The 26,876-nt window shown below is 40.6% G+C and overlaps 1 protein-coding gene across 3 annotated transcripts in view; it reads right to left on the bottom strand.

The window, feature by feature from the left end:
* The window catches only part of LOC138165359 (FAS-associated factor 1), a 419,204-nt gene that overhangs the window by 105,866 nt on the left and 286,462 nt on the right, over nt 1-26,876 (bottom strand). For 2 of the 3 annotated variants that reach the window (XM_069093610.1, XM_069093612.1), the window contains exons 9-12: nt 23,914-24,009; nt 8,129-8,255; nt 7,165-7,228; nt 5,830-5,911 (exon numbers count right to left, since the gene is read on the bottom strand). In XM_069093610.1, the coding sequence (XP_068949711.1) occupies nt 5,830-5,911; nt 7,165-7,228; nt 8,129-8,255; nt 23,914-24,009 (369 nt within the window). The remainder of the gene's footprint in view (nt 1-5,829; nt 5,912-7,164; nt 7,229-8,128; nt 8,256-23,913; nt 24,010-26,876) is intronic. The other variant, XM_069093611.1, reaches the window with a different exon arrangement.

The raw sequence follows: 26,876 nt of genomic DNA, 5'->3' as shown, positions 1-26,876 counted from the left end.
TGAACGAGATGGTGTCTATGATCCTTTCCAGCTCCAAACAGCAGATTCTAAAATAATTACAGTCTTTTTTAGGTATTTCTTACCTAGCACATGTATGTGTAAAATAAAGCATGGCCCATCAGTTCCAATCACACAAGGACAGAGACAATCCTGCCTTTCAGGAACTACTGGGAAAACACAATAAGGACAACCAGAACAAAGCATTTGTACAGGAGGTTTGTCTATGTCATTTGAATGGGGGATGGAGGTAAGATGGAAATAGAAATGTCTATGCAGATGACTTTTTAAGAAAAAATCTACATTTTTCAATAATTTAACCAACATTCCATTCAAAAAAGCCCCGATCAAGTCCTTACTGCCAGGGCCAAGGCCTAGTGCTCAGGCCTGGAGATACAAAGATAGGAGCCCTTTACTATGTGCAGGGCCCTGGACTGGTCGTCTGGGAGATAGACACAAAGGGGATTCAGCACTAGTCTCTTCTCCTAAGAAGTTCATAGTCTAGTAATAATAATAGCTGACATTTACAGAGTCTGTTAAAAGTTTATAAAGAACTTCACAAACATCATCTCATGATAACTCTGTGAGATAGGTACAGTAGCTTTAATTAAGTCTATTGTACAGGTGAGGAAACTGAGGCTCAAAGAAGTTAAGGAACTTGCTCTGGTTCACATGGCTACTAAGTACCAAAGGCAAGATTTGAACCCAGCTCCCCCTGCCTCTATCCAGTAGAGCACACTGCTTCTCTAGTAAGCGGAGAAGACAGGGACCCAGATAATGTTTACAGAAATCAGAAAAGAGGTGAGACCCAGTATTACCTGAACCAACCAGTTTTGTGTTGAGATAATTCTAACTTTTAGAAATATTGTTTCACTTCAAGCCCAAATCTGTCTCTATCCTGCTATATCTGGAGAACAGCCTCCAGGTTGGTCCGCACAGGAGAAATCTTTTAGGCAAAAGAAACTCCCAACACTGAGCCAAGGTGCAGCGAGGCTGTGGAGGGAGAGACCACCATAATGAAATGCTGGATCCTTGAAGCTGGGAGGAAGTTACCTAATGAATCCATCTGACTTTCTTCCCAATTGGAGGTAGCTGGGTTTTGTTCATCTTTTTAGCATGGAGCTATGGTCATGGAATTGACTCAATAGCCCAGAAATCATCCATTCAAATCAGCGCTGCCTCTTCCAGATGATAGAGTGAATTAGAGCCTTGAGTCAAGAAGACCTGAGTTCAGATCAGGCCTCAGACATTACCTCTGTTTGCCTCAGTTTCCCCAACTGTAAAAGGGGGATAAAAATTGTACCTATCTCCTGAGGCTGTTGGGAGGATCAAGTGAAATAATATCTGTAAAGTGCTTAACATGGTGCCTGCTACACAGTAGGTGTGAAAATACTTATTTTCTTCCCCTTTCCTTCCCCAATAAGAGCCTCAGGTGAACTCTATTTCCAGTGAGAGACAGAGACAGAGACAGAGAGAGAGTATGTGTGTCTATGTCTGCCACTGCACGCAAGGCTGAAGATCTTGTTGGTATGGTTCTTTCCCGGCACATGCAGGAGCCCAGTCCCTCAGGTACCACTCTTGGCTTCAGAGAACTGCCTAGGCTGAAAGCACATAAAGGATGGAGTGGAAATCAAGAGACAAGTCAAGACAGAAAGAAGAGCAGCCCAAAGGCCAAATTAAGTCTTTATCCTCCCCCCACCCCACCTACTCTTCACTTTCTGTGGACATCTCTGTGCTGAGGATAACAAGAGAGCTTTCCACGAGGAGGGAGAACCCTGAGTAACTGGCACAACTTCCAAAGATGCTGAAAAATGAGTGTGCCAACAGCCAGAAGCTGGACATTTCTAGAATGGTCTTCAGAAGCACAATGGTTTCCAGCGGCTGCTTTGGTAAGGACAGAACAGAGAGCCGGTGAAAAGGCAGCCTGGGCACTCTCCCCACCAAGTGCTCTCCAATTCAATCAGCTGCAAGCGGTTTTCATTAAGATGGATTGAGTGTGGCATCGTGAGAAACACTTTATCAAATGTAGTGTTTTACTTAGTGATTATCTCTCTACCGGCTGATGAAGCTCCCCAAATCCTTTGTAATCCCACCACTCCAATAAACATTTAATGAGTATAGAAGTTCAAAAAGCCGAGCAGAGGATTTAAACCTTCAATCTTGTTTTTATTTACTCTTGGAACTCAATTTCTCACTTGAAGTGAAGAATGCTGGTACTCAAAGCTCATCTGTTGCCCTGGTAAAATTCATGCGCCTCCCACGGTTTAAATTAAACATTGGATATTAAGGGGGATGGAAAACAAATTTTAACTTTCCATTTCAGCAAATGTCACAGTATCGGTCACTTTCACCTTAGGACTCTTATCAGCAGCAGAAATTAAGTTTTCCTAAATATGCTCCATTCACGAGCTTTTCAGAAAGAAAATAGGAAAGGCTTGCTCTTAGCTTTGGAGAAACTCAAGACACCATTCAATGAGGTAAAATGGCGAGAATCATGTTATCAGTAGATAATCACATCCTACTGTACCAACCAATCACTAAGCTCTTCCTAAGGGTTTGCTATGTACCAAGCCCAGTCCTAGGTCCTGGGATGAAGAGATTTAAGTGACTGCCCTTGAAGCACATACTTTGTACCATGGGAGATGACCTGTACAAAGCATGTTCAAAACTACAAGGTAATCTGTGGAGGGAGAGACTCAGGCAAGGCTTCCTACAGGAGGTAGCTGAGCTGGGCACTGAGGGAAGGCAGTCTGGGCAAGGGCACTGCCCAGGAAGAGGCACAGTCTCACAGCTGATGGTATCTTATCCCCCTGCTGGGTCAGGAGAAAGGTCATCTAACCAATGGGTCCTCTCCCAGCGCACAATGTACAACATGTACTTAATAATACTATACATGTTTGTTGAATGAATAAATGAGCCTCATCACATACTGAGTCATTACAGACCAGTAGTTATTACTGGAAAAAAGAAACTAAGCAGCACACTTCACTATCATTATGGGTTTTTAAAGCTCTGAAATGTACTAGCAAGGAGACTATAGGCAAGTCACCTGACAGCTCTGAGCCTCAGCTTCTCCATCTGTACAATAGGAATAATCATACTTGTACTGTTTCCCATACAAGAAAACACTCTGTCCCATGAGATAGTCCATGCATATGTGCACGGTGTTGGGAAGTGACTGGCCTACAGACTAGCTGATCATTTAGATTAATGCAGGGAAAACCACCCAGGCTTTGGAGGACTGAAGGCCTGGGCCAAAGAGAGGCCCTCTGTTTCAGAATAAGAGCATCAGGAGCAAGTGAGCGCTTCTCTGAGCTTGGCTTCCTCCTCTCCAAGATGAAGAGGTTGAACAGGATAATCTGTCAGATCCCTATGGCACCAGAGCTGGTGAGTCTGTGAACAGCTCTACTTGTAGAGTCCCTCTAGTATGGGAGAATCTGTCTGTCACATGAATCAAACTGTGACTCAATTCTCTGAAATGCAAATAAGGAGATAGGTCTCAACAGTCAATCCTTACCTCTGAAGAGAGGAACTAAAGGAAGAATGGAAAAAGAACATCAGCTAAGGTTTCGACAGGAAAAGTTTCTTAGCAATGAATGACCCACCTTCAGCCTCCAGATGTAATATAAGGCTGTCACTTTATCATCTATAAAATGAGTGGTCTCCACTCAGTCTTAAAAATCCCTTGGGGGGGAGGGGAATTTGAAACTCAAGGAATTGTGGAACTGAAATCTTGTAAATTAAAAGTAAACAAACAAATTAATAAAGAAAAAAAAATTAAAAGAAAGTCCCTTCCAGCTCAAGAAGTCAGTAATACTACTGCTAAATGGCTAAAATTTTCATTTGTCAAAATAGCCCAAAGTTCATCAGAAGAGGAATATCCATAAGCATGATTCAAAAGGGGCATACAAACAGGGAGTCCAGCTGGTGTTAATGATTACACTGTGCCTCTCCAATGGACCATTTGAGTTAGGCTTAGCTGGTCAGCACAGGACAGTGGACAAGGAATTAGGAGAGGCAAGTTTCAAGTCTTGACTCTGCCATGAATTCATGGAGTCTGAGCAAGCTCCTTCTCCTCACCCCTGGGCCTCTGCTTCCGCCCCATAAACCACACAAGTGGAATGGATTTAGATCCAGAGATCTACTTCCTAGAAAGAGAAACAGGCCTTTGAAAAAGTCCAGTTCTGTTAAGAGAGCCATTACATTGGAGATCCTAAAAAGAATCCTTAAAAATAATTCTGTGAAAATGGATATACTTTAAGTAGAGAGTTAGAGAATCATTGTAGAATGTCAGTGCTGGAAGGGACGTCAGTGAACACTCAATCTGGTCAAACCCATACTTGGGAAAGAATTTGCATAACTACAATCTTGGGAAAAGGGAAGGGTGTAAAATAAAATGCTGACTGGGGGTGGAGTACTCAAGGTCGCTGAGATCTACCGGGGCTTCTGGATTCTGTGACTTCAGGACAGTTCTGAATTAGGAAGGCCTACCCTGGGCACTCCGTAAGACACTGTTTGTGACAAGGTGCTTCTGAGCACTGCCTTGCACGCTGGGCAGACCATGAGCTCTCGGGAAGCTGGCTGCCTCTTGCTTTTCTATGTATTGCCAGGGCTTGCTGAATGACTGCAGAAAATGTGTCAGCAAAACAGGCAGGCTAAATGCAGTAGTGCCTTATTCCTCGAAGAGAATGTAGGTAGGAAACTTTTAGGTAACTGTCATTCTTTTAGTTGACTTTTAATAACATCTTTTGGTGAACAGACTTTAATTTTCACTTGTAACTAAATGACTCAATTTTATGTTGTGAAGTGAGCAGCAAAGGGACCAAAGGAAATTGAGTGCCAACCTTAGATGAAGGGATTAGCCTGAAACCTGCCAGATCTTTGACCACCCAACAGCTCCTTCTGTCTCTGGTACATCAACTGGGAATTCCAGGATGCTGGAGGTCTTAAGTGAAGAATGGATGATCCAAATATGGGAGGATATAGAGTTGGAAAGGACACCCCCACCTTCATCCCCCATGATCATCCATCCCTCAAGACCATCTACCCAGACACTTTCTCTTGAAGAACAAAGAGAAAGAGAGCCGTACATACTATCATAGAGACAGTACAGTAGCCCAAAAGGCACTCTACCCCCAAAATCAGCACTGTATTTTATACCCTCCCCTTCTTCCAAGATTGTAGTTATGCAGATTTTTACCCAAGTATGGAGGGGCTTTACCAGATTCAACGTTCACTGACGTCTCTTCGAGCACTGACAGTCTACAATGGTTCTCAATCTACTTTAAGTACGTCCATTTGCGCAGAATCATTTTTAAGGAATGCCTCTGCCTTTTTAGTATCTCCAGTGCAATGGTTCTCCCACTACAAAGTAGAGTCCTCAAACTAGATCTCACCAGGGAATGAACAGGAAAATGAGAGACCTTAAAAGAGACCACAACAACATCTTCATAATTCGGGAAAAAAAAAATCAAGCAGTTATGTTCATTTAGTAGATATTAAAACCAACTGCTTCCAGGATATGCAAACAATATTGGTCGTCCCATTTACTCCCATGTTCCTCTTCTCCTCAGTAATGACGTACACAGCTATAGCTGTTTTTCACTATGGATTTCCCTCCTCAAAGTTAATCTAAAAATTCTGTCTTCGAAAACATACCACTAAATCCCAAAACCACAATCTGGGGAGAGGTGAGAACAGGATAGAAGGCTAAGATCCAGGTCCTCTGGTCTGGAGGATGCAGCTCCACTCTGAGCACAGCGTTCTGTTTATGGGGTAACTCTGGGCCACAGATGGCACTTTTGATCTGATAGTCTCCCACAGTTCACTTACATCTCGAGCTTTCCCATAGAAGGCTTCTTGGAAAGCAGCTTCTAGTGATCCAATAAAATAAACAGGATGGCAATCTCCATATCTAGGGGAAAAAATTGAAGACAATGAATGAATTGAAATGGATTTTATATCGACTTTTATACTTGTACCTTTTTTTTTTAAAGAAATGCAATTAAAAACATTTGAATAGAAACTTCTAGAGAGACAACTCTCAAACATCTCCCCACACTTTCAAATAAACTTCATAAGTGTTCACTATTCTGACACTTTTGGTGAGATCAGGGATCTCAGCAGTAATCCAACACAAAGAAAAGTGACATTCATCAGATAAACATTTTTAAAATGCAGAAGAGAAGCAAGCCCAGTCTGACAGAAAGAGAAGGCTAGCCCCAGAGCCAGGAGGACTGGGGTTCAAGTGTCAGCTCTGACATATCCTGACCAAGTGACAGTGGAAAAGTCACCACCCCATCAGGGCTTAGGGGAGCTCTCTGTGGCTGTGCCATTCCCAAGAAAGAGATGGCCTACACTGGTAGTCCAGGAGCTCTTACCCCAGTGAAATCACAGGGCTCTTCCCTGGGCTCTGGCCTTTTCCAGGATGGAGTCCTTAAAGTGATTATAGCCCTATGGTTAATTAAAGGTCCACAAGAGAAAAAATGGGAGTCTCTTTGTTCTTTTGTCTCATTCAGCTTCTCAAGGGCCTAGGATAGGAGTAGAGAGCCTGGAGCTCTGGCTCTGGCTGGGGATGCCAGGGAGGCCTTGGGAGACACCCTTCCTTTTCCTAGCCAAAAGCTTCTGACTCCATAAAATGCAAGGGATAGATGAAGCTATCTAAGGTTCCTTCCAATTCTAATCAATCTAGTTAGCTGCTCATCCCATATTTCTTCATTTTCTTAATTGCTCAATGAGAACTGAATTTCATGGGGAACATACTATTTTCAAGCATAAGACAGAAAATAGAGTTTATGTGAAAATTTTCTAAGGTTAAGGATTTTCATGACTTGACCAGTTCTTAAGTTTTATTTGTACTGTTCTTACATTGTAAACTCAAACAAACATATCCTTGATTATTAGTAAGTGGAGGGGCTGCAGTGGTAGGCAATGGGTAGCATAGCCATGCCAGAAAAAATCCCCAACTTGCCAAGTAAGAAAATGTTTGTCACTAAGGTCCTGGAGAACGAAGCAGAAGAGCCAGGAATCTATGAATTCTTATATAGACTCAACCTTGGGATCATTAAATGCCTGACTGTCAACTGTCTGTGATGAAAATAGATCCAACTCCAACAGCACAATAACAGAAATACATATTAAACTTATATGTTGATGATTTCACGTTACCTTGAAGAGAACTCTGCTGTAAATTGTAATAAGGCATCCCCTTCATTTTCAGCATTTTCTGGCACTAATTAAAAACAAAAAGCACAAAAACACACACAGATAACCTTTAACTCCACATTTAAGAAATACACTACTGAACAATCAGGAAACAAATGAAAGATTAGTGCCTATGCCATAGCTTTTGGGAGACTTCCACTTGCCAATGTCCATGAACATGTTACATAATTTCAGCAAAACAAAATGAATGGGAACCTTAGAGAAGAATGAATGTTTTGTCAGTTTTACTGACAACACACCAAGGAATGTATACAATGGGTGCCAGTGAACTTGGGACTTTCGCTATTTTTCTTGAAAAAGTTGAAACATGGTTTGTAATTGACTAATATCTGTAAGAAAAGAATTAGAGGGGGGCGTTGCAGGCCGGGGTGAGAAAGTCAATTTTATTTAAAATACCAGGTAGATGTATGCTGGTAAATCTTGGGAGAAATTCAGAAACAGAATGACCTAAATATGTATCTAGTCCTGGTCACCATCGTTTTCCCATTTCATGAACCTTAACCATACCTCTCTCTCTCCATGGGGAGTGGGCATGTCATGAGGAGGAGGGGGAGGAGGTGGCAGCAGTGGTGTTGGCACAGGTTAACTTGCCTTGGGCTGCTACAATAGAAAAGTAATGCTGTGATTCCTCACACTGTCCATGGTCCAGGGGGAACTAAACAGAACTCGACATTGCTTTTCATTAACCAGGGAGCTCTAAGCATGAGAATCAAGTCTGTCAGCAACAGCATGGTGCCTAGAACACAAGGCGCTTCTGCATTTCTTGGAGGTCAGGGCCTGGGGTAGAGAGGATGCCAGCTCTGGAGGAGCTGTTGGAATGGATTTCTTGGCCTTTTCTTTTGGGACTGTGAACCTTGGTTCACCTGGTGCACTGATCTAAGTTTGGGCCCCAGTTATCACTACTCACTCATTGGTGATTTTCGAAGTGCAGAGGATGCGATCCCAAACATCTCTCCATCGTCCACTCCAAACTCAGGAGCATCTTCAAAGTCATCGCCGTCACTGTCGCTAACCATGTGAACATCGGTGCACTGCTATTCAAGGAAAGTTGGGATGAGGCTAAGATTACCTCTGCAAGACAAACTAGGAGAGAGCCTCCCTCATGGAACACACCCTTCCCATGGATCAGTGGCCAGTCTTTCTCCTCGCTAGCTACTTTAAGTTTCCTCAAGTCAGGTGCTGGCTCCAGGGAAAGTACTTTGTGGATGCTTCTGGAAGTAATAATAGAAGATGGGGCTACAGTAAGGGGATTTTAGAGAACTTCTCCTCCAAGAAAGAAATTTTAGAGAACCCACCTGAGAGAAAAAAGTCAGACCTAGTAAGGAGGGCTGAAAAAGGTGTGGAAAGCATGTATATTATCCTCAGCCTTCTAAGGAGCAAAAGTCTTCGGTGGCTTCCTCCTGCTCACCAAGGAATAATAAAAATCGTCAGAGCGGTTCTTCCAGGCCCTCCACAATCTGGGGTCAGGCTTTTCATATTCATTCCCTTCACTCTTTAAGTTTAAAGCAAACTGAAGACCAGTCTGAGGGTTCACTCCCAGACTTCTTCCTCCCCCCTCCCTCCTCATGCAGGACTGTTTCTGTGACCCAGGGATCATGTGCATTCAAGTGCTGGAGATTAAAGACAGGCAAAAGCAGTCCTCCCCTCAAGGAGCTCACAACCTAATAGGGGAGCCAACCCACCAGGCAAACAAACACCCCACTGAGAAAGTCACATCCTTCATGGAGCTTACATTCCACTAGAGGAATACAACCTGTTCACAGCTAATAAAAGAGGGACATTACAAAATTAATCCACTGTGACTTGGTGAGCAGGAGAAGGCTAACAAGGATCACCTCTGGAAGGAGGTGACACCTGAGCCTTGCAGGAAACTAAGGTTCTCATAGGCAAAGGTGAGGAGAGATAGCAGTGAGGGGTGGGAATGGGACATGAGGAGTGGGTCACCCCCCCCCCATTCCACTTTGGTGCCTGGCTGTCCTCACAGGAGTGCATTAGCTTGATTTACAATACTGATCTGGTGTGCCTCTGAGCTGCCTCTTTTAAATCAGGAATCCCTTTCATCCCAGATGGACACTCCTCTAGCCACGGGGTTCATCTCATGAAGGAGTCAACTGTGCCTTCTGGTTTTAAGATCGCCAGTTCACCCAACCTTCATACACCCATGCAGACACCTCTGAGTCTTGCTGCTGCCTCATTCGGTGGGTGGGCTGCTGTGACTTGTGGGCACTGCTGCCATGTTCTTCTTGTACTGTAACCCTCTGAGCTGGCAGACCAGGCTGGGCTACGAGTGCAGCTAAGTCATCCAGCAGCAGCAAAGTTCAAAGCAGCACCTAATCTACTCAGGTCACTAGAAAATTCTTCCTATTCTTTAAGCTTGCCTGAAGTGGGATCCTCAGTCCTTCGTCATTCTTGGCAGCTCCTCTAGAGAAATTGCTGACCCTCTCTGGCCCTCGGTTCTCTTCTTTGGTAAATCAGATGCAGCATTAGCTTAACTCCAAATCCTAAGTTCCAGAGGCGGCTGAGCATTCATCTTAGTCCTACTCTCTGGGCATTCATGGAGACTTCCTCTTCAGAGCTGCTCTGACATTTTACCTTCGCAAATTCTGGAACCTCTGAATCTTCTGAAAGCTTGTGGCAACAAACCTAGCAACTCTAACTTCTTCAAAGGGAGGCATACAAAAGCAGATTTGGGGAACTCTCTCAAACTTTATGATGGACAGTGTTAGAAATACCAAAGAATTTTACCTGGCCATGAGTGAATTTAGAAAAAAAAAAGTTTTTATTCCACATCATTTCAGATGAGTAACTTGGCCTTTTACCTCTATTGAAAAGGCTCAAGTTTCATGTTAAGTTAATTACATAGAACTTTTTATAATTCATCCAGATTCAAATTTCATGCCTTGAATCCCATTGGTTAGCATTTGGGGGTTCATTAAATCCCACCCCTTGACCCCTCTCATTTCCACATTTCAATTTCCCACTCCTCATCCTCATATACTTTATAAAAGGAAATCCAAGAAGAATATTTTTAGTTTCTTCCCCAATGGTCTGCATCAGATAGCACGAGAAAAGGTTTTTCCCCAGTTGCAAATAGATTTGACTAGTTTGAAGATTCTAGCCCAGGATATCAATCATAAAAGTTCCATTATCTAATACCGGATCTGGGTTAATAGGCCTTGTATTTGTGAATGACACCAGGCCTGGCAGTCCCTCTCCACATATAGGAAGAGGCCTTCTCAGGTATGCTGATCTGCCAGCCTCCCCCACTCTTCATTCTACAAGCAGTTTTTGTCTCTGACATTAGTCATCAGTAGAGCTTCAAGTGATTTCTGTTTTTATATAATTTCTGTGGAAACAAAACTCAATCATATCTTACAACAGGAGCTGTGAGGCTTTCCAAGCAATGACTGGGTCAGGGAAAACTTCCAAAAATGAGATAAACAATCTCATTCATTAATGTTTAACAATGAGAACAAAGAATTTTTGCTTTTTTTTTTTTTGGAGGGGGGAGGGCAGGGCAATTGGGGTTAAGTAACTTGCCCAAGGCCACACGATTAGTAAGTGTTAAGTGTCTGAGGCCAAATTTGAACTCAAGTCCTTCTGACTCCAGGGCAGGTACTCTATTCACTGTCCCCCTGCCCCAAGAATTTCTTAATTCTATCTATCTCTATGGGTTCTAAGGAGAATGGCTCCAGTCAACCTTTAAAATAAAAAGTCCAGATTCTTGGATTCCATTTGGGATGTTGGGAATCCAAAACTTGCCAAGTGGGACCAGATCTGTGATTTCACTGGGTTTGAGAACTCTGAGATAAGACAATCAACTAATATACGGCAGGACCTGTTCTGCCCTTGGAGAGGGGCCAATGACACTGAGAGGTTGTGAGTCACACAGCTAGTATGTGTCAGTGGAAAAACCTGAATTCAGGTCTTCTGGACTGAGCACTCATGTACCTAAGCCAGGGTGTCACTCAAACAATGATCAACATCATACAGAACAACTGTACGTACACATTATAGGAGAAAGCATTACACCAGCTCCCTAATGCACACCCTTTTTAAAGCACCCTTCCCTGATCCTCTCTCCTTACCTCCCTACTCCTTGATCTGTCCACCCCTCTAAGAGTCCCAGCTTTAATCTCTCTCCCTCTCCTAATTCTTAATCTAAAAGTCCTTCTCTCATCCTGTTCCCTTGCCCTCTTATATCTTAATTATAAATTTAGAAGACTTTCTACCTGTTTAGGTGTATATGTTGTTCCCTCCTTAAGCAAGTTCAAATGAGAATAAGGTTCCAGCTGTACTAACTCTCCACTCCCATCTGCTTCCTCTGTATCAGTTCTTCCCTTAATGCATTATTTGGATGAGATAGCTGCTTCTTTTTAACCTCTCCCTAACCCATTTTGTTTTTTAGAATCAACCCCTCGCATTTAGTCTTCCAAACTACCCAAGCAATGATGACAGTCTTAAGAGTGCCAATAACATTTCCACATATAAGAAGTACATAATTTGACCTTGCTGAGTCCCGTATGATTGGTCTTTAACATTTTCCTTAACATTTCTTCTGGATCTTACATGCTGAATTTTCCGTTGAGTTCTGGTCTTTTTGTCACAAATATCCAAGTCTTTAGGGTTCATTAAATATCCTTTGTTGTTGTTGTTCAGAATTATACTCAGCTTTGTAACCTCGGCTCTTTTGCTCTTTGAAATATAATATTCCAAGCCCTATGACCTTCTAATGAAGAAGCTGCTAGGTCTTGTGTCATTCTGATTGGAGCTCTGCAGCATTTAAATTGTTGTTTTTTTCTCCTGTGGCTTGTAATAGTTTCTCCTTTACCTGGGAACTTTGAAACTTGGCTAGGACATTCCTAAGTTTTCATCCTGTGATCTTTCAGGTGGTGATCAGTGGATTTCTTTCCTCCCTATTCCTACTTTACTAACCTCTTCCAGAATTGTAGTGCAATTTTCCTTAATAATTTCTTATAATATTGTATTAAGGCTCTTTTTTGATCACAACTTTCAGGTAGTCCAACAATTCTTTGCCTCTCCTTGATCTTTCTCCAGATCAGTTGTTTTTCTAATAAGAAGTTTTACATTCTCTTCTATTTTCTCATTCTTTTCATTTTATTATTTCTTGGAGTCTTATGACATCATTAGCTTCCCCTTGCTCAATTCTACATTTCATGGAGTTATTTTCTTCCCTAAATTCTTGGATCTCTTTTTCTAATTGATCGATGTTTTTTTCCCCTCATAATTTTCTTGGATTGCTTTTATTTCCCATCCTCCACCCCCCAATTTTTCCTCAATCTCTCTTATTTGATTTTTGAAGGTCTTTTAAAGTTCTTCCAAAAACTCTTTTTGGGCTTATGACCATTTGATATTTCCCTCTGAAGTTGAAGTAGCTTTTTTTAACTTCACTATCTTCCTCTAAATATGAACTTAGATGTTCTCTGTGGGTGGGTTCTTTCACCTTTGCTTACTCATTTTTATTTTATTTTATTTTTAACAGCTTATTATTGTGGGGAATGGTGCCCCAGGCCTTGTGTCCTTCTTACTCTTATTTTCTGAACTCTGTCCAGAGACCCAACCTTAGGCACTCCTCTCCACCAGAGCTAGGCTCTTGCTCCCTGCAGTTCCTCGTGAGGCTGCAAACTTCAGCTCTCTCCTCTGCCCTGATACACAAAGTGTATCACAGGATGAACTCCAATCTTCTCTAAGTGTCCACAGCCAGCAGCACCTTTGCTATTGCATTCACGGGACATTAGCTTACTCCTCCTTGCTCACAGCCCCAGACCAAGACCACAACTGGTCAACAGAGCTGGGTCCAGCCTCCCAAGACAATGGAGTGTCCTTCAATCTTCCCCGATTCAGTGGTCCAATCCCAACGCTATCCATAAGGTGAAAGTTCCTGAGGCTGAGGCTAGTGGTTTGTGGATTCAACCGAGTCTGCCTGCAGGTGTTTGCATTTCAATCAGGCCAAACCTCCATCCCAGGAGGTAGACTTTTTCCTGAGATTTTTAAAGTTATCTTAGGAGAACAACAGCATTGCCCCAACTTTATTTCTGCTGCTCTAAATTCACTTTTAGGTAATGTTCTATCTTGTTTGTGGGGATATTTTCTGGCCTACTCTGCCATCTTCCCCTGCATCAAATTTTTCATCCTGAGTCCTTTAGAATTCTCTTGGATCCCTGTACTGCTGAGAATATCTAAGTCATTCCCATTTGCTCATCATACAAGGTTCTCACGTGTAAAATGTTCTCCTGGTTCTGTTCACTTCACTTTGCATCAGTTCATGCAAGTCTTTCCAGGTTTTTTTCTGAAAGCGTCCTGCACATCCACTTCTTAGAGCACAACAGTTTTCCATTATAATCATATACTTCTCAAGGTCTCTCTGAACAATTTTGGAATTGAATGGCTGACATGGGAGGCCCTGGCACATGTCCTCGCAGCATGACATGTCCTCATCTAAGAAGGTGCTGTGCTCCATGAGCAAAGCAGAATGGAAGGAACTCAAAAGAAACACAAGATGTGCAAAGTTAGAGAATCCATTCCCAATGTTCATAAGGACTATTTGTGCCCGACCTGCAGTAAAGCATTCCGAGCCTGTAGTGCTCTGATCAGCTAACACAGTGATGTCATTTTGGTCCTCTTTAAGAATGAACAACCAACCAACCACACCACGATTTATTTAGCCATTCTCCAATTGGTGGGTGTCCCCTCAATTTCCAATTTTTTGCCATCACAAAGAGAGTTGCTATAAATATTTTTCTACATATAGGTGATTTTCCTTTTCCTTTTTTTTGGGGGGGGTGTTAATCTTTTTTGGGATATAGACCTGGTAGTGGTATTGCTGGGTCATAGAGTATGCAGTTTTATAGCCCTTTGGGCATGGTTCCCAATCCAGAAGGGGTGTACCAATTCATAATTCCACCAATAATGTATTAGTGTTCCAATTTTTCCACATCTCCAACATGTATTATTTTCCTTTTCTGTCATATTAGCCAGTCTGACAGGTATGAGGTGGTACCTCAGGGTTTTTTTTTAAATTTGCATTTATCTAATCACTAGTGATTCAAAGTATTTTTTTCCCAGAACTACAGATAATGTTGATTTCTTCATATGAAAGCTGGCTGTTCACATTATTTGACCATTCATCAGTTGGCAAATGATTCATTCTTAAAAATCTGACTCAGTTATCTATATATTTGAGACATGAAGCCTTTATCAGAGAAGCTTGCTGTAAAATCCCCCCCCCCACACACACAATCTTGTTTTCCTTCTAATCTTGGTTGCATTGGTTTTGTTTGTGCAGATCCCTTTTAATTTAATGTAGCCACAATTATCCATTTTACATCCCTTAATGCTCTCTATCTCATGCTTGGTAATAAATTCTTCCCTTATCCATAGATATGATATGACAGGTAAACTATTCCACACTCCCCTAATGTGCTTATGTTATCACCCTTTATATCTTTTTGGAGGGTGGGATGGCAGGGCAATTGGGGTTAAGTGACTTGCCCAAGGGCCCACAGTTAGTAAGTGTTAAGTGTCTGAGGCTGGATTTGAACTCAGGTCCTCCTGACTCCAAGGACAGCGTTTTATTCACTGTACCACCTAGCTGCCCCCTATCACCTTTTATATCTGAATAATTTATCCATTTTTATCCAATCTTAGTATATAGTGTTAGATGTTGGTCTATATCTAGTTTCTACCAGACAGCTTTCCAGTTTTCCCAGCAGTTTTTGTCAAATGAGTCCTATCTTAAGAGTTTGGATCTTGGCATTCCTTAAATACTAGATTACTATGGTTGTTTCCTACTGTTTCTTACAATACCTAAGCTATTTCCCTGATGCAGTCCCCTAATTCTTAGCCAATACTAGATTTTTTTGGTGATTACAGTTTGAGATCTGGGATGGCTGAGTCACCTTTTTTCACATTTTAAAAAAAATTGATTACCTTAATATTATTGATCTTTTGTTCTTCCAGATAAATTTTGTTCTTATTTTTTCTAGCTCTATAAAATAATTCTTTGGTAGTTTGATTGGTATGACACTGAATAAGTAAATTAATTTAGGGTAGAATTGCCACTTTTATTATTGGGATGGGTAACTGATATTTTTCCAGTTGTTCAGATCTAACTTTGTGTAAAAGTGTTTTGTAATTGTGTTCATATGGTTCCTGCGTTGTATTTTGTATTGTCTACAGTTATTTTAGATGGAATTTCTCTACCTCTTGCTGCTGGACTTTGATGGTAATATATAGCAATGCTGATGATTTATGTGGGTTTATTTTATATCCTGCAACTTTGCTAAAATTTTTAATTATTCCAACTTTTTTTAGTTGATTCTTTAGGATTCTCCAAGTATATCATCATGGTGACGGTTGTTGTCCTTTGCTTTTGAAGAGTTAGAGTCAAGTTACAGTGTGTCTGACTGTGGCTGATCAGACAATAGGGGCCTGGAATGCTCTACCACAGGTCAGGCACAAATAGTTCACGTGAGCACATTCAGAGTGGATTCTCTAAATTTGTACATCTTGTCTTTCTTTTGAGCTACTTCAAATCTGCTTTGCTCATAGGGCACAGAACCTTTTCTGATGAGGGCATGCCATGCTGGGAGGACCTGTGCCAGTGTCTCCCATGTCACACAATCAATCACAAAACTCTTATGAGGAACCTCTTCATATCATCTGCAAAGAATGACAGTTTTGTTTCCTTGTTGACATTCTAATTCTTTCATTTCTTTTTCTTTTATTGCTATAGGTTGGATTTCTAGTACAATACTGAGTAATAGTGGAGATAATGAGCATCATTGCTTCACTCTTGTTCTTACTGTGAAGGCTTCTAGTTTATCTCCATTATAAATAATGCTTGCTGATGGTTTTAGAGAGATACTACTCACCATTTTAAGGAAAGTTCCACTTATCCCTATGCTTTCTAGTGTTTTTAATAGGAATGTGTTTTTTTTCCTCAAAATTTTATTTTAGACTTAACACCAGAACACAGAGAATAGAAAAAAGAAACAAAAACATATCATTAGAACTTAAATATAAAGTTAGAAAGAAATAAAAGCATGTCATGTGCATTGCAGAACATAAGAGGACTCAAAATACATAATAATAAATTTTCATTTCAAGAAAGCCTATATGATAAATAATACTCATTGTGTTGAGAATTGTCTTTTTTTTCTTTGCTTCCTTGTGAGTTTTCTTTTGTTCTCTGCTGTGCACTTTTTTTATTTTGTTCTTTTTTCCCCTCCTTCCAAACCGCCCCCCCCCCACAGGCCACAATAAAGTTTAGACATGTTTCTATAGCTATAAATATATAAATCACTTCCCCCTCAGAAGGCTACAATAAAGTTTAGATGCTTCTCCATAGCTATAGATATATACATACACATATACATATATAGACATATACATGCCCAAACCTATTCTACTCCTGATCTTTATTTTTATGTATATGCATATCTTGTTTCCTATCCCTCTTGCTTCCTCTATTTTATTTCTACCCACTACCTTACCCTCCTATAACTTGCCTACCCCCACCCCTGCAAGGATCCCTCCCCTATCCTCCCATTCCCATAAATCTAAACACCCTTCTATATCCCTATTTACCTATTCTCACTCTCCCCTCTAAAGAGCCCTCCCTTGTCCTCTCCCCCCCATACCCCTACCATTTTATTTCTTCTGAATTTAGAAGACTTTTAAATATGTATATAGATATATCTATGTATCTATTGTTCCCTTTTACAACTATTCCTGATGAAAGTAAGTTACCAGAACTACCAGCCCTCCTCCCCCATCTAATTCCTATGTATCAATTCTTCCTCTTGCACCTCATTTGTATAAAATAATTACTCTTTTTAGCTGTTCCTAAATGGTTTTACTTTTTAAATTCATATCATGCCCAGGTTTTCCACAATCTTTCTTGTGACTATCCAATTATTAATAAGAATCTTAGACATAGATTTTACATTTTACATAAATAAAAAGTAAACAGTCTGTTCTTATGGATCCCTTATAATCAGCCTTTGTTGTGTACCTTATATTTATATTGGTTCTTGTATGTTGAATCATCTATTAAGTTCAGGATTTTTTTTTTTTTTGCTTTTTTGAAGGGTATATAGCAGGGCAGTTGGGGTTAAGTGACTTGCCCAAGGCCACACAGCCAGTTTTGTGTTAAGTGTCTGAGGCCGAATTTGAACACAGGTCTTCCTCACTCCAGGGCTGGTACTCTATTCACTGTGTCACCTAGCTGCCCCCAGGATTTTTTTTAACAAAGTCTTAGAAATCTTAGAGTTTATCAAATGTTCTTTTTTTTTTTTTGTTCAAGATAATAGTTAACTTTGTAGGGTATGATATTTTTGGCTGGAGCCCAGTTCTTTTGCTCTTCAATATGTTGTGTTCCAAGATCTGCAGTCCTTAAATATTTCTGCTGCTAGGTCTTGTGTAATTCTGGGAATAAGTGTTTTAGCAACGCTGTGCAATGATCAACTTTGATAGACTTAGCACTTTTCAGCAATCCAATGATTTAAGACAATTCCAAAAGACTCATGATGAAAAATGTAATTGTAGAGACATCTAGAGAAAGAACTATAGAGTCTGAATGCAGATTAAAGCATACTATTTCCTCTTTCTCCTTTCTAGTGGGTTTTTTTCTGTTTTGTTCTGAGTCTTCTTTCACAATTTGACTAATGTGGAAATATATTTAATATAACTGTACATGTATAGCCTATATCAGATTACTTGCTGGCTTGGGGAAGAGGGAGAGGAGGGAGGTAGGGAGAAAAAAATTTGGAATTCAAAATCTTATAAAAGTGAATGTTCAAAACTATCTTCACATGTAATTAGAAAAAATAAAATACTGTTAAGTAAAGAAAAAAAGGAATAAGTGTTTTGAGAAGTTCACAAAATAGAACATTCCATTCTTATTCCATTCTATCAAATAGATGCAAAGGAGGGAGTACAATAATTTTATTTTTAGTGATAGGCATAATTTTGATAATACAATTTTTTAAGTGGTGAAAGGTATGTGTGTATGTATGTATGTATGAATGTATGTTTTTAAATTTCTCCCCAATTACACATTAAAGCAATTTGTAAGAATAAAAAGTTTTTTTAAAAAACAATACGTTTCATCAAAATCTTTTTTCTGTATCTACTGAGATAATCATTTGGTTTCTGTTGGTTTTGCTATCGATGTGGTCAATTATACTGACAGTTTTCCTAATATTGAACCCGCCTGCATTCCTGTTATAAATACCTGGTCATAGTGTACAATCTTTGTGATACAAACATCTTGCCAGTATTTTATTTAAAGATTTTATATCAACATTCATTAGGGAAATTGGTCTATGTTGACTGAGATGTGGGAAAATTGCGAGTGCACAGGTTGGGGGAAATCTGTGTTTTCTTTCACAATATGACTAAATACAGAAATATGTTTTGCATGATTGCACATGTAAAACCTATATAAAATTGCTTGACTTCTCAGTAACAGGGGAGGTGAGAAAGAAAGGAAGAGAATTTGAAAATAAATTTTTTTTAATGTTAAAGCTGTTTTTACATGTAACTGGATAAAATATTATTCAAAATTAATTTTTAAAAGGAAATTATTTGTTTTCTTTTTTCTTTAAAGCAATTGGGGTTAAGTAACTTGCTCAAGGTTACAAAGCCATTTATTTCTGGGTGTGGTGCTAAGTATCTGAGCCCAGATTCGATCCCCAGGTCATCCCAACACTGGGGCCAGTGCTCTTACTCGCTGAGCCACCCGGCCACCCCATAGCAATTGGGGTTAAATAACTTGCTCAAGGTTACACGGCCAGGTGTTTCTGGGTGGGTGCTAAGTGTCTGAGCCCGGATTCAATCCCAGGTCATCCCGACACTGGGGCCGGTGCTCTTACTCACTGTGCTACTTGGCCGCCCTTAAAAGGAAATTATTCTATAATTTTCTTTCCCTGTTTTTGCTCTTTCTGGTTTAGATATCAGCATCTTACTTGTGTCATAAAAGGAATTTGGTAGGATTCCTTTGACTATTTCCCCCAAACAATTTATATTGTATTGGAATTAATTGTTCTTTAAATATTTGGGAGAATTCACTTATTAAATCATCTGGTTCTGGGGATTTTTTCTTAGGGAACTCACTGATGGCTTGCTCAATTTCTCTTTCTAAGATAGGGCAATTTAAATATTCTATCCTCTGTTAATCTGAGTAATTTATATTTTTTATTGTGATTATTATTACTGTTATTATGCATTCATTTTACTTAGATTGTTAGATTTATTGGCACATAATTGGGCAAAATTAGCTCCTAATAATTGCTTTAATTTCAACTTCACTGGAGGAGAATTCACCCTTTTCATTTCTGATACTGTTAATTTGATTTTCTTTTTTCAAATAAAATTAATCAATGGTTTAATCTATTTTATCAGGTTTTTTTTTTCAAAAAAACCAAACTCAGTTTTATTTATTAGTACAATGACTTTCTTGCTTTCAATTTTATTAATTTCTCTTTTCATTATCAAGATTCCAATTTGGTATTTAAATGGGTAGAGGGGATAATTTGCTCTTTTTCTACTTTTTTTAAAAAATTGCATACCTAATTGGTTGATCTGTTCTTTCTCCATTTTGTTGATGTAAGCATTTAGAGAAATAAAATTTCCTCTAAGCACTGCTTTGGCTGCATCTTATAAATTTTGGCATGCTGTCTCATTGTCATTCTCTTTGATGAAATTATTAATTGTTTCTATGATTTGTTGTTTTATCCACTAATTCTTTAGCATTATTAGATTATTTAGTTTCCAGTTATTTTTAATCTGTTTCTATAGCCCTTTATTAAATGTAATTTTTATTGCTTTTTGATCTGAAAAGGATGTATCTAATATTTTTGTCTTTATGCGTTTGGTTAAGAGGTTTTATGACCTAATATATGGCCACTGTTTTATGTAGGTATCATGTACTGCTGAGAAAAAGATAGATTCCTTTTCATTCCCATTCAGTTTTCTCCAGAACTCTGTCATATCTAAGTTTTCTAAAATTCTATTCATCTAGGGCAATAAGGTGGTACAGTGGATAAAGGACCAGCCCTGGAGTCAGGAGGACCCAAGTTAAAAACCCTGATACTTACTAGTTGTGTGACCCTGGGCAAGTCATTTCACCCCAACTGCCTCCAAAAGAAAAATTCTATTCATCTCCTTAATTTCTTTCTTGTTAACTTTTTGGTTAGATTTATGTAGTTCTGAAAGGGGAAAAATTGAGGTCCTCCGATAGTATAGTTTTACTGTCTATTTCCTTCTGTACCGCATTTAACTTTTCCTTTAAGAATATGGATGTTATAAAATTTGGCACCTATGTTCCCAGTAGCAATATTATTTCATTATCTATGGTCCCTTTTAGCAAAATTTAGTTTTCCTGCTTATTTCTTTTAATTAGATTTATTTTTGCTTTATCTGAAATCATGACTGCTACCCCTGCTTTTCTTTTTTTCTTACTTTAGCTGAAGTAGACTAGATTCTGCTCCAGCCATTTGCCTTTATTTTACTCTGTGTCTCTCTGCTTCACGTGTTTCTTGTAAAAAATGAAATTCTTACAATAAGATTTCTGGTTTTTAATCCATTCTGCTCTCTGCCTCTGTTTCATGGGTGAGTTGATTTCATTCTGTTCCATTCACATTCACAGTAACAATAGATAATTGTGCATTTCTCTCTCCATCTTTTTTTTGTTTCTCTCTGTCTCTGTCTCTGTCTCTCTCTCATATTAAATTCCAGGGATTCACTTTCCTGCTTACCTTTTTATGCTGCTCTTGAGTATTATATTTGAAAGTCAAATTTTCTATTCAGGCCTGGCCTTTTCATCATCAATGTTTGACAGTCCTCTAGTTCATGGAATATCCATTTTTCCCCTGAAGGATTATACTCAGTTTTGCTGGGTAGGTGATTATTGGTTGTATTCTTAGCTCCTTTGCCTTCTGGAATATTATACTATGGTAAAGTTGTGTTTTGCTCCCAGGGTGAGGAGGCACTCTTCCAAGCTTCAGGTGTTTGTGCTGCTGTTTTCAGAGCTAGTTCTGGGAGTCTACAAGTGTACAGCTCTTCAAAGGTGGTATGATCTAAAGAGAGCTATGGTCACTGCTCTCTTGGCCTGTGCACTAGTCTGTGAGAGACCACAAGCACTTTTTTTTCACCCTGGTACTGTTACCAGAGTCTGTGTTATTAGTAGGGCTCCTCCTCACCCTGAGACTGACACCTGGAACCATATAAGGGCAATGAAACATAGTCCTGCATCCAGTGCCAGCAAAGGGTCCTCTCTATTCTCCTTCTGACCAGCTGTCTAAACTCCTGTGGGCTGAGAGCTCCAGAAGCTGCAGCTGATACGGTCATCTCCAAGACCTGCCGCTCGCTTGCTGAAGTGTGGCACTTTACTCTCATGACAGTAAGAAAGATCTTTCTCTCCAACCTTCTAAGTTGTCCTGTGCTGGAAAACTGTTTCACCCTATCCTTTTATTGGTTCTGCCGAGAATTCATTTTGAGTCATTATTTTAAAGTTGGTTGGAGGGGAATTCGGGAGAGTCCCTGCCATTATGCCACTGTCCTGGCGCTGCCTCCATGAGCTCTTCTGACAGGCAGTGATTTGACTATTTGATTAAATGCCAAGGATGCAATAACAAATATTCTTACATTGTGTGGTAGGATGGAAAAGATGAATTGTCTTTTAAATCTAAGATTTTATGATTGAAACATTCTGAATCCAAGGCCTGTGTAAAAACTAACTTAGAGGTCCTTTCCCTTTTCCCAACAACCTTCTGTAAGAGGTGTAGAAAATAATCTAACATCTAAGTAGCAGAAAAATTAGGTAGTAATCCCCAGTGTCTTATGGAGAGCCTGGCAGGGAGTAGACACTTAATAAAAGCTTGTTGGTTGAGTGAACAACATTCTTTGTTGTTCAATCTTTTCAGTCATGTCTGATTCTCTGTGATCCCATTTGGGGTTTTCTTGGCAAAGATACTAAGAGTAGTTTGTCATTTTCTTTTCCAATTCATTTTACAGATGAGGAACTGAGGCAAACAGGGTTAAGTGACTTGCCCAGGATCACAAAGCCAGTAAATGTCTGAGGCCGGATTTAAACTCAGGTCTTGTCTTCAGGCCAGGTGCTCTATCTACTGTGCCACCTAGCTATGCCACACAACATTCCCTGAAGGATATTTCTGGGTACTTACAAGGCAGCTAGCACTATCTTACCCTGGTATCATCCCCCCTTACCCCATCATGATCTTATAGTCTGAAAAGGCTCATAAACACATAGTATTCTCTTCTGTACCTCTCAAAGATCCGTATTGTATCCCTATGCCACACACTTAACAATGTAATAACAGTATGTACTTAATAAATGCTAGCCAAATCAAACTGGATGAAGATGATCTAATACAACCCCACTCCTTCAATAAAAGTTGGTCCACAGAGAGGGGCTCAATACATCCTGCTGGCTCATCACATGTAGCCAGATGTTGCATGCGCTTGGAACAGAGTTCTCTAGTTTGTAACTGCAGGTAGCTGATCCCTATAAGAATTCCCAGTGGCCAGCCCAGTGTTCTGCACCCAGTAGATACAACCTGTTAGGAATGAATGAATGCTTCATGTTGTCTATCATTGCATCCTCACTGGTGAAGGTTCAATCCAACAAACCTTGAAAAGGGATGGTCAGAGAAGGAAAGTTCCTAGAGAGAAACCAGGCTCCTGTCCCCTTTCAGCAAACTCTTCAAGAAACATTTCTGAATAGACATTGATGCCTTTTTTAGCTAGATTATTTAATATAAGTGGACCCAGGCACCCAGGAGACACTTAACCTCCTTGGGCTATATTCAGCAAAGGAGAGAAAAACAGCAGGAAATACTTGGATTCCTTGGAACAAAAGCATATGTGCTGGAAAACTGTGCTAAAAGGGTCAAGAAAACAATAAAAGGGTGGTGGGAGAAAAACTTTCACTTCCCTTACAGAGCAGCCTCTTGTGTATTTGAAAAAAAATATTCTTTTTTGTTATGAATTTAACTAGTATCAGCAAACATGATCCCTTCCAGATACAAAGAACACAAAAAGAAGGTTAGTGATCAAACCAAGAACTTTAAATCACAATGAGAATGGGCCCTCTTTTGGAATCCTTCCCTTAACTCCATTTTGTCAATAAGAAAACTGAGGTCCAAAGAGCAGAAGGGACCTGGTCCCACAGGTGACACAAGCAGCAGGGGCAGGATTTACATGCCAGAGTCAGATCTAGCACTCTTGCTACTAAGCATTATTTATTTGTTTAATCAGTTGTACCTAAATACACAAATGGGGCTGTTATCTCAATGTACTGTATGACTCAAGCCCTCAAACTCAGGTTTATAAGAAGTCTGCCCCTCACAGGGGGCCCTCTTTTTCCTTTCTCCTGTCATCCTGAGGATACTAGAGGGCCCCAGGGCTGGCCAACTGGCATATCTCTCCCCTGCTATGTGACCAGCCTTTCTTGTTTCAATGACAAAGAAATAAATAACAGTGACATAGCTGTGAGCACTTAATGAAACCAGGCCAAGCATTCTTTCAGCACCATATTCGGAAGTGGAGAAGGAAAACTACAGTCTCAGCTATACACTGACCTCCATGCTGGGAGGCTACATCTTGCCAGTACCCTACTTCCTAGGGTGTCCAAGAGGGTGGCCTTACCTCTTCTGACTCTTCCCGGGCTTGTGCTGGTGAAGACCTTCTCCCCACTGTGAGCTGGTGACAAGGGTAGGTGAGCCCAGCTGCCACGAGGCACATCTGCAAATAGAAGCAGCCATTGGTGAGTGGCGTCCAGGAGAGCAGGCATCTTTCAGACAACTCCCACTATTATCTTAGGAAATGTGTCCAGGTCACTTGGGCAGGACACATAATCAAGGGACTTCTATGGGGAAGGTACCCAAGAAGTCATTGTACAGGTCAAGAAACTAAGGCCCAGACAGGAAACCAATATGCTGAGGGTCACACAGCTACTAATATAAAACCATGGCTCTAAACATCAGTCTTCTGACCAAGCGCTTTCTATTGGGTCTTGTTCTATCTGTCCAAGAACACAATGGGATATTGAAATGGCTTCACCAGGAATGAGGAAGCCTCACAGGACAGACCCGCTCTCCTCACAGAATCACTATCTCTATTTTACAGAGAAGGAGAAAGATTCTCAGAGGCGAAGACACTTGCATCAATTCACTAAGGCAGCAAATGACACAACTGAGTTTTGAATCCAGCTTTTTGGACTTCATTTTGATTTTAAAACTTCACCAAGAGGCATGTCCTAAGAATGAAGAGTAATTAGACTGGGCTTATAAGAAACCAAGTAACAGGTCTAAAGGTTCTGTCGGTGCTACGCTTATTTTGTCCAGACCTATGATTTTAATGGTGTAGGGACTGCTGGGTAAGAAAAATCCACGGAATGCAGGTCACTCCTTACCCCTGAGAAGCTTATATTCTAACGCTAAAGTCAACACATAAAAGGAAAGTGAAAGGGCAGGGTGGAGAGGAAGCTAGCAGGGAAGGTTAGCAAAGGCTTGGTAATTTTCCAATTAACTGACTGGTTCACTTAATGCTGCACCTCTTCATCTCCCACTAGGAGTCTGATCATTCCTCAATGGTCAGAATTCTTTATAACCAGACAGAACAAGATCCCCCAACAGGGTCTGCTGCTCTCTAGTCACCTTCATGCCCACAGAACACCCTCTTCCACTTCTAAATATTGGAACAAGAGTTAAATGAACACTATCATACTTGGAAAGGACTTGCCAGGGAATTTCCCTATGGCTCCACTCACCACTCTGAGAACTTCAGGCCAAATCATACCTCCCCGGGCCAAAACTTCCCTTTTTAGACTGCAAAATCCTTGGGGACTGGACCTGTCTAGTTTTCTCTATTTGCATGTAAGTATTTAACAGGGCACATAATAAGTCTTCTTGTCTTCCTTCCTCCCCTCCTTCGAGACTACAATTTAAACGCTGCCTGGGACACTTAGCTGGTGTATCAGAGATGGGCCTTAAACGTTGGTGTTTCTCATTCAATTTCTTTAACCACTACAGCACAATGTATCTCTATTATATCTCCATCTCTATAAGATTACACAATAATTACAAAAATAACATACTGACAGTCAACTTTGAGGCTTAAAAAAAGAACTTTCAAATAATAACCATATGAAGTAGGCAGTCCAAAGATTATTATCTCCACTTTAAAGATAAGGGCGTTAAGGCTCAGAGGTAAAATGATTTGCTCAGTTAGACAGCCAGGAAGAATCGGAAACGGCTCTTAAACTCTCAAAACCACTTCTTGCTTCTCTTATACCACTAAATTCTTATACCACGACAACTCCATCACCTTTTATAACGCTTCAGACATTCTTCATTCATTGTCTCATAAAGGCAACAAGATGCAGTGAAAACAACACTAGACTCGGAGCCAGGGGCCCTGGTTTCAAACCCCACACTGGTATCTGTGTTAGGGGCAGAACCACGAGTTATTCACAGAGACACTGGAAGCAGGACACATATTAGTCATATAATATGTTTAAATTAACTAAAGAAAAAATATCTCTCAGGTCCATGCTGTCAATACCTTCCTTAGGCCTTGTTGTCTTCCCACCTATACTATAATAATAACTTTTGAGCTGGGTCTTTTTGCCTCTGAGATAGAGTGTTTCCAACTACATATTCTCCACCACTGTTCAAAAGTCCTCTGATGATCATGCGGTTACATCTGTCTTCATTTCTCTTCTCCAGTTAAGTTTGAATGCTGACCCTGGCATTCAGATGCCTCTCCAGTTTGACTCTGACCTGCCTATCCAGGATGCTCTCACTATGCTGTGATGCTGGCCCCTCGCAGCTTCCACTCAATCTCCTATTTCTGTCCAGGTTCCTCCTTTCAAAGGCAAACTCACATGTCCTCTGCTTCACGCTCCTGGTGCTCTTCTCACTCTACCCACAAACCCACAAGAAAGCAATCCCTGTTCACGCGGCTCTTGGCCCTTGATCTGGCCCTCTCATCTGTCTTTACCACATTCTTCCCTGAGTTAGATATACTAAATTGGGAATATACCACACTCTATTCTTCCATTAGGCTGGAAGCGCTAAAGGCAGGGACGGTGTGATTTTGTTTTTAGTCAGAGCTGGGGGAAAAAAGAATGTTAAAACCAGAAGAGGCTTGAGAACAAAAACCCTAGCAGCTGCCGACGCCCACCTGCAGCCCGTCCTCTGCTTGGCTGTCAGACTGATCTTCCTAAAACAGACCCCATCACATCACTCCCCTGTTCCTCAAACCACAGGAGCACTCGGGCTGGAGCTGCCAAATCGTCTTAGCAGGGTCCCGCTCTTCATGGCCTATGTGAGGTTTCGTTGGCAAAGATACTGGGTGTGGTTTGCCACTGCGGTGGCCACTGCGGCTCACTGTACAGATGAGAAAACTAAAGCAAACAGGGTGAAGTAATTTGCTAGTAAGTGTCTGAGGCCGGATTTGAACTCGTGAAGATGAGTCTTCCTGATTCCAAGCCCGGTGCTCTGTCTACTTCAGCCCTCAGCTGCCCCTATAGGATCAGCTATAAAATCCTGTTTAGCCTTCAGAGACCTTCATAACCTGGGCCCCTCCGATCCTTCCTGTCTTCTAAC

Source organism: Petaurus breviceps, unplaced genomic scaffold, assembly GCF_028583685.1.
Source record: "Petaurus breviceps papuanus isolate PSGF00001 unplaced genomic scaffold, PetGlider_PUasm1.0 208, whole genome shotgun sequence".
NCBI classification, from domain to species: Eukaryota; Metazoa; Chordata; class Mammalia; order Diprotodontia; family Petauridae; genus Petaurus; species Petaurus breviceps.
The sequence above is the reverse complement of the archived record's forward strand: the minus strand, read 5'-3'. Positions and strand labels throughout refer to the sequence as shown.